General features: G+C 43.7%; 1 protein-coding gene across 1 annotated transcript; it reads right to left on the bottom strand.

The window, feature by feature from the left end:
- Nucleotides 1-3,369: 3,369 nt before the first annotated feature.
- Nucleotides 3,370-8,509, bottom strand: ACOT4 (acyl-CoA thioesterase 4). The gene is made up of 3 exons (XM_022576619.3): nt 7,975-8,509; nt 6,911-7,113; nt 3,370-6,135 (listed from the first exon to the last, which is right to left on the bottom strand). Exons 1-3 carry the CDS (start codon nt 8,429-8,431, stop codon nt 5,545-5,547), a joined length of 1,251 nt encoding a protein of 416 aa, XP_022432327.1. The 5' UTR covers nt 8,432-8,509; the 3' UTR covers nt 3,370-5,544.
- Between the last annotated feature and the right edge of the window lie 5 nt (nt 8,510-8,514).

The raw sequence follows: 8,514 nt of genomic DNA, 5'->3' as shown, positions 1-8,514 counted from the left end.
CAATTGACTAAATGCTCCTAAGACATAGCTGATTGGATTAAAAAAAAAACCCAAGACCCATCTATATGCTGTCTACAAGAGACTCACTTCAGAACTAAAGACACACACAGACTGAGGGTAAGAAGATGGAAAAAGATATTTCATGCAAATGCAAATGGAAACAACCAGAAAGTTGGGGTAGTGATACACATACCACACCAACTAGACCTGAAAATAAAGGCTGTAACAAAAGACAAAGATAAAGGGATCAATACAAGAAGAGGATATTACACTTGTTAACGTATATGCAACCAATACAGGGGTACTTAAATATACAAAGCTATATTAACAGATATAAAGAGAGAAATTTACAATAATACTATAATAGTTGGGGACTTTACCACCCCACTCACATCAATGGACAGGTCATCCAGATAGAAAATCAGTAAGGCAACAGTGATCTTAAATGAGACAATGGGGGAATTCCCTGATGGTCCAGGACTCAGCGCTTTCACTGCTGGCTGCCCAGGTTTAATCCCTGGTCAGGGAACTGGGATTTCACAAGCCACAGGGTCCAAGAGACAATGGACCTGTTGGACCTAATAGATAGGATATTACACCCCAAAACAGCACAGCACACATTCTTTTCAAGTGAACATGGAACGTTCTCCAGGATAGGTCACATGCTAGGCCAGAAAACAATCTTAACAAATTTAAGAGGACAGAAATTATATCAAGCATTTTTTCTATGTGTATTTTAAACCCCGCAATACGTTATTTGTAAATATTTATATTTACATGCATATTTAACCTTTTTCATTATGTTCCATTTCTTCCTTCATTTCCATATTTCCACCTTGAGTCATCTTCATTCTGCTTGAAGAACACCCTAGTTTTTCCTTGCAGGTATGCTATATTAATTCTCTCAATTTCTATTTTTTTGAAAATGACTATTTTGATTTTGTTAAATTTTTTTAATCAATTTTATGAACAATATATACTTTCATATGTAAGAATCTACTTTGCTAGAATAGGCTTTGAGGTTGTCAGATGTTTTCTTTCGACACTTTAAACGTTTTTCAATGGTTCCTGATTTCCATCATAGCTGTGGAGAAATCAGTTGTTAGACTTACTGCTGCTTCTTTGAAGGTTGACTTTTTTCTGTGGTTGCTGGTAAGATTTTTTAATCTTTTTCTTTTCTGCAGTGTTCCATTGCCTCTTACTACGTAACAAACAATTCTGTGGACAGATTGCATTTTCCAAAGATGATTATGACAAAGAACTCCCATCTCTCACATGCCCTTCTAGAAACTTGCCATTCCCCTATCAGGAGATAGTCTATACACATTTTCCTTGCACCTAATGTCTCTGTGTCTGCCTCAACCAGTAGAGTACAGCTGAAGCAATGATATGTGACTTCCAAAGCTAAGTCATAAAAAGGCCATGTATTTCTGCCTTCCTCTCTTGGACCATTCATTTTTGAAACCCAGATATCATGCTGTGAGGAAGCTCAAGCAGCCTGTGGAGAAATTCATATGCACAGGAATCACAACTGGCTTTAGGACTAGGTGGCAGGTAGAAATTGGAAGGGCTCCAGGGAAACTATAAAGGGACTCATGAAGGCCATTACTGATGACCTAAAGGAAAGTAAAATAAATTTATTGAAAGCTAGAGGCAACACTGACACCTGCAGTAATGTGAAAAAGGGTAAATATACCTAAGGAATTCAATGATCTAGCTAAAGTGATTTCCCAGCAGAGTACTGACAGTGACACCTGGCTTCTCCTTGCTGCCTATGACAAAATATACAAGAGGAAGAGGTGAGCTAAAAATGAACTGCTAAATAGGAAGCAACCAGGACTTGCCAAGCTTGACAATAATACTGTTTCTCCTTTCCAGCTTCTCCAGATGGTAAATTATTCTGTAATTAAGACAGGACCTCAGAGCAAAGTCAAACCTAGGGTGGGTCTGTGGGAGAGACTTTGTAAAGACCTCAAAGATAGTGCTTCATAGAACATTTCAGAATGACAAAGGTCCTCTAAAGATTTTAAGATGTACCTAACAGATCCTGTCTATTATATAACAGAATTTATGGGAATCTTAAGGATGTTTGCCTGCAGCATTCTCCCAAGGAGCCCCAGATAGAAAAGTTCCTATCTCAAACGGATTTGTAGTGCTGTATTGTCTAAGGAAGTGAACCCCACTGATATATATATATATATATATATATATATATATTTTTTTTTTTTTTTTTTTTTTTGCAGTACGCGGGCCTCTCACTGTTGTGGCCTCTCCCGTTGCGGAGCACAGGCTCCGGATGCGCAGGCTCAGCAGCCATGGTTCACGGGCTCAGCCGCTCCGCGGCATGTGGGATCTTCCCGGACTGGGGCACGAACCCGTATCCCCTGCATCGGCAGGCAGACTCTCAACCACTGTGCCACCAGGGAAGCCCCCCACTGATATTTTTTAGAAAACCTACATAATTCTTAAGAGAATGGTTCTGGTGGAAGCACAATGAGTTTGAACTAAAAGAGATAGAAACAGTGCAAAATAAAAAGAGATCTTTGGATGCCTCATCTTTTTCATCCAGGAAGCAGATCCAGGAGGCTTTTTTGGCTAATTTAATTTTCTTATGGGAAATATAGGTTTCAACTCAGAGGGTGGAACCAAGAGCTACAGAGAACAACTCACAGAGAGTAAACTGAGCACCAGTGGAAGAACTGGCAACATGTTCTCAGCTGGATTTCAGAATGGCTAGGGGCCAGTGAGTGTCGTGCACCTCCCATATTCCCCATTATTGAACAGGAATATCTGTAAGAATTATCTTATACCTGCCTACCATCGTATTCTGGATGTCTGTGTGTGTGGACAGCTAACTTGTCTCTTTAGTTCACAGATCTTCAGATTGAGAAGAAAGATACTCAAGGAGCTATACCCAAGGAATTATACCTGAGGAACTTCACCTGCACCTGGACCTGATATAAATGATACAATCTTAGACTTTGAGCCTGAGCATGATGCTATAATGAAATGAAACTTTGGACGGGGGCGGGCTTTAGAGGAGGGATGACCATATTTTACAGGTGGGAGGAGTGTGAGCCATTGTGGCTAGAAGGCAGATTTTCCAAAAGGTGGTTACAATGTTTCCCATTCCACCTGCTCTTCTAGAATCTTTCCACTCTCCTTTTGAGAGGTGGACTCTATGTTCTCCTTCATCTTGGTGGGTCTTTGTGATTGCCTTGACCAGTAGTGTACACCAAGAGTGATGCTATGTAGCTTCCAAGACTAGGTCAAAAACATGCCATACAATTCAGCTTTGCTACGTTGGGATGCTCACTCTTGGAACCCAGCCCAGTTAGCCATTGTAAAGGCCCACAAGGAGAGAACTGAGACCCTGTGAACCATAGCCCTGCCTGAGATCTTAGCTGACAGCCAATACCAACTTGCCTGCCATGTGAGTGAGAAAAATTAATGGTTAATGTTTTTTTTTAAATAAATTTATTTATTTATTTTTGGCTGCATTGGGTCTTCTTTGCTGTGCGTGGGCTTCTCTCTAGTTGCAGAGAGCGGGGGCTACTCTTTGTTGTGCTGCACAGGCTTCTCAATGTGGTGGCTTCTCTTGTGGAGCACGGGCTCTAGGCGTGGGTTTCAGTAGTTGTGGTGTGCAGGCTCAGTAGTTGTGGCACACGGGCTTAGTTGCTCCGCAGCATGTGGGATCTTCCCGGACCAGGGCTTGAACCTGTGTCCCCTGCATTGGCAGGCGGATTCTTAACCACTGTGCCACCAGGGAAGTCCGAGAATGGTTAATGTTTTAGGCCACTGTGTTTTGGGGCGGTTTGTTACAAAGCAATAGATAACTGAAACGCCCCCCAAAACACAGTCACATAAAACAATATTTTGTTCACAGATCCACAATTTGGACAGTGCTTGACTGGGACAACTCTTCTCTGCTTCAGGATATCTAAAGCCTTCACTGGGAAGATTCAAATGGCTGGGGGCTAGAATCATCTTGAGGTTTTTTCAGTCACATCCCTGTACTTGGGCTGAGATGACTCAAAGGTTGAGCTCATTAGGGACTATTACAGGAAGAGCTTACAGTTGGCCTCTCCGTGTATTCGGGGCTTCCTCACAGCATCACAGCCTCAAAGTTGTAAAACTTCTTAGGGTGGCTCAGGGCTCCAAGAGCAGGTGTTCCCAGCAAACAAGGTGGGATCACCTTCATGGCCTTTACGACCTACCTTCTGAAATCATAAAGCATGAATTCTGTTGTACTCTACTGAGGCAGTCAGAAACCCATCCAGATTTGAGGGGAGGGGACATAGATCTCCCACCTCTTGGTGACAGAAATGTCAAAGAATTTATGTTATAAGTTCTATGTTATAAAACTGCCACAAACAATTTTTCTGTGATGTGTTAAATATGGTTAACTTGCTTGAGGTTTATGGTTGTTATGAACTGAATGTGTCCCCTCAAAACTCATATGTTGACATCCGAAACCCCAATGTGATGGTATTTGAAGGTAGAACCTTTGGGAGGTTGTTAGGTTTAAATGAGGTCATGAGAGTGAAGCCCCCAGGATGGGATTAGTGTCCTTATGAAATGAGGAAGAGAAACTGGAGCTCCCTCTCTCTCCCTGCCAGGTAAGGACACAGGAAGAAGGCAGCCGTCTGTAAGCCAGGAACAGGCGCCACCAGGAACTGAATCTGCCAGAACGTTGATCTTGGACTTCCCAGCCTCCAGAACTGTGAGAAATAAATGTCTGTTGTTTAAGCCACCCCACCTATGGTATTTTGTTACAGAAGCCTGAGCTGACTAAGACATAGTTGGAATATGTGGCTGATGTCTTTGTCAGCTTTAGAAAATTCTCAGCCATTATCTCTTCAAATACACTTACACAATACTTTGTAGCCTTGATGTCAGAGAAAGTGATGATGATGCCTCTAAGAATGTCACAGTGTGATTTTCCAAAGTCTGTTCTTAGAGCCAGGAAGCAAAAAGGAAAATAGCTCATAGTCAGTCACCTTTGGAACAAAGTTTTGACTTGACCATCCAGAGCCAGATGATCCCCTTCTTACCGTAACTCCTTTCAGAGGATTCTTCTCTAATCTCCATGAGAAAAAGGTCAGTCTGGCTTTCCCTCTATCAACACCTCTCTGTATATTTTAGCCAATAAAAATTCTACCCTGCTACCAGTAGTTGAACCAGTAGCGAACACTGAATGGCCATTCTCTCCCAGTGATGGAAAAAGTAGTCCAGTATTTGTTCAGCTTTAAATTTCACCTGTGCCCCAAAGTGTTAAGTAAAAAAATCTAGATGAAAACACAAATTTTAATAGCGTTGATACTTTTTACTATTTAGTATTGTATACTTCTAATTGGATCTTCTACAATAGGCATGTGTTACATTAGAAAAATTAATGACAAAATTAATCTCAAAAAAGTAACCTAAAATATAGCATTAATACCAATGACATGAATTTAATGTTATCCAGGGGACAAGTGATTCACATAAGATTATTAAACACTAAAATCTGACCTTGAATCTCTCCTATCAATAACAGACCAATTACAATTTGGGGCAAGCTCCAAGGTGTTTGGTGAAGAAGGTTAGAATTTGCTTCCAAGCATCTACCTGGGCCTTAGAATGAGCCCTGGGCTCCCCACCCCAGATCACAGGTTTGTCCAATAATTTGTGTAGGGAAGCTGGGCACATGGGAAAGTAAGGAGGCTCAATGTAATGCCCAGTCCCAGGGTAAGAGATGATCTGGGGTTTTTCCTTTCCATGGGCCTGTAACCGTTCAGAGGCTATCTGGGCGTATAACTCACTCCTCCAGTTATGGTCATCCTGACCAACAATGAAGAGGATGGGCCCCTGGGCCTTCTCTATTGGAATCATGCAGGGGTTCTCACATCCCCCTACAATATCATTCCTTATATCCACAATGTCCAGGAGGCCTGAAAAAGCTACCTTCATTCTCCTTAGGTCATGGCCCAGTGGTGGAATGCTATTCTCCTTGTAGTATATGGCTTTGTTTCCATTGAAGCCAGATCCATTGATGGAAACTGTAGCTGAGATGTTCTTCAAAAATGAGGCCATGGAGAGACAAATATCAGCCCCTAAAGAAATGCCCAGAAGTCCAATGCCAGGGCCCTTTACCTGTAAGAAAAGAAGGGACAAGAGTCAAAAGTCAAGAACCTACCCAACAGAAAAATGTTTTTCTAAATGTGACTAGAGATGCTGCTAGCTTTAATTTGTGAATTGGCCACAAGAGACTCAACCTCAGCTGACAAGAGTTTCTTCCCATGTAGAGACTATCGTGCTGGACACACGGCAAACAAATCTTAAACTCACTGGCAAATTTGGGAATTGGTTGCAAACTTCCAGAGAGTCATCCACTAGAGAATGCTGAGTCATTGGAGCCTGTCAATTTCAGAGCTTCATTCAGGTTGAATTAAAGCATCAATGTTCCTGGGCATCTGTGTGGAACCAAATTCTGTTCCAAGAAGGGAGTCTTTCATCAGATCCCATCTAAATATATATTGACAAATGATTAACTTTATAGAAACAAAGTAAAACTTCAGAGTCCAACTGAGTGGTTCTAAGCTTATGAAATGGGTGGACAAGTTTTGATCAAAATCTGAGAACATACTCTGCTATCAGAATAAAGATTAAAAAGCATGCAAAGCTAAAAATTTAGAAACTCCACTTGCAAAAGAAATGTTAATATTACTACATAATTCCCTAAAATAAAATATCACATGAATTTTACAGTGAATTCTGCAATATTAATCCATCTGACAAAGAAAGTGGAGTAGAAGAAATCTCTGAAAGAAGAATAGAGCAGCATCAATGCACTTGGCACAGGTGAGTGCAAAGTGACACCCTCTCTGGAGGTAGTTCTAGAGAGAATGATAAAGGACATTAGGAGAACCTGGGTGTGTTGAAGCATGTAGCACAGGGCTTCTTCAAAGTAGTCCAGGTGTATGGTGTCGAATTTCTTGGGAAGATCTTCAAAGTCACAATAAGCTAGAGCCAATGTGGCAAAGCCATGGCCAGCCAGAAGGCTGGCCCGATATTCCAACAGGGCTCCTCCAACACCAAAGATGTCAATGATCCCTGGGAAAGGTCCTGGTCCTAGAGAAGGTAATATTATAGAGAGAAGGTATTATATAATTTAAAGAAATTGCTTTCCTTTTAGAGAGCTTTCTAAAGTATTTAGTGGGTTCCCGTGAATCAAAGAAAACGGCTTCCTGAGTCGTTATTGACAAGGGATACAAGTTCCAAGTTATCTCCAAGGTTCTAAGAATCTTTAGTTGTAAGGGAGGGTAACAAAGTCTAATGACTGCATCATTGAAGGAGGAATTTCACCTTTTAGACAGTGTTGAATTGCAGTGTTCTGTTACAGGATTGGACACAGAGTTAAGAATCAAAGCTTTATACTGTGTTGCACCAACCCCTGGCGTTATTTTTGGTTCAGATGTCTACTTAGAGGAAAGAAAAAGAAATACCAGGCGAGGCTTCAGGTGAGGAAGGCAGTGAAGTCTCAAAAGTGATCTCTGGTAGAGAGGAACATGAAAAAGTGGGTAAGGGGCCCAGTGTACCCAGGACACTACAGAAGGGAGACATGGCAATAGATTCCTTGACCGTCATCATTTAGTGTAAAAGCGATCAGCTGATGCCTGTAGAGATCTGTAGCGTAGTTATTAATAGCAAAGTGAACCTACCGATCCCATCCAGTCTTTTTTTTTTTTTAATCTGCATAATAACTATCCACCTCATTGGGAATAATATAGAGATTAAATGAGATAATGCAAGCAAAACTCGTAGCATAGTGCGGAACATATCAAAAGCCTCCAATGTGGCTGTCAGGTCTCTGATTTAGTCAACATCCGCTTCTTCTGACCGTGCTCCCAAGCCAAACTCCCTGGGAGGCGGTATCAGAAACCAAGGCAGCCCAGGGAACATGCTGTCGAGGTCCCAGCACCCCAGCCTTACCCGGCGGCAGGAAGAGCGTGGCGCGCACCCGGCCCGCGCGCACGGGCTCGCGCCGCACCCCGGGCGCCAGGAAGTCGCGCTCGTGCACCGTGCGGCCCAGGAGCCGCTGGGCGTCAGGGTCGTGGCCATCGAGCACCTCCAGCTCCACGGCGAAGGGCGTCTGCACGTCCCGCTTCAGAAACCGCCAAAAAGGCTTCTCGGGTTCCAGAGCCCAGAGGAGCCCCATGGGCTCGAGCCCCGCGAAGCTGCCGCCCAGCGCGGGCGCGCGCTCCAGGTCCAGCTGGCCGTGGGCGTCGGCGCAGTAGCGCGCGTGGGCTCGGAAGAGCGCGTCCTTCTCGTCGCGCAGGGACGCGCGCAGCGTGACCGGCTGTCCCGGGGCCAGGCCGCACACGGCGATGCGCACCGGCTCGTCCCAGCGGCAGCGGCCCGCGGGCTCCAGCGTCACTGTCACCGCCATCCCCGGCGCGCTGCCGCGGTGCCGACTCGTCTGAGGTAAAAGCGCTAGGTCGTTCTCTAGGCCCGGGGCGGGGCGTACCGGGA

Source organism: Delphinapterus leucas, chromosome 2 (genome assembly GCF_059928025.1).
Source record: "Delphinapterus leucas isolate spDelLeu-1000000601 "Yukka" chromosome 2, BTC_Dleu_Yukka2, whole genome shotgun sequence".
NCBI lineage: Eukaryota > Metazoa > Chordata > Mammalia > Artiodactyla > Monodontidae > Delphinapterus > Delphinapterus leucas.
Note: the sequence above shows the minus strand (reverse complement) of the source record. Positions and strands in the feature narration are given on the sequence as shown.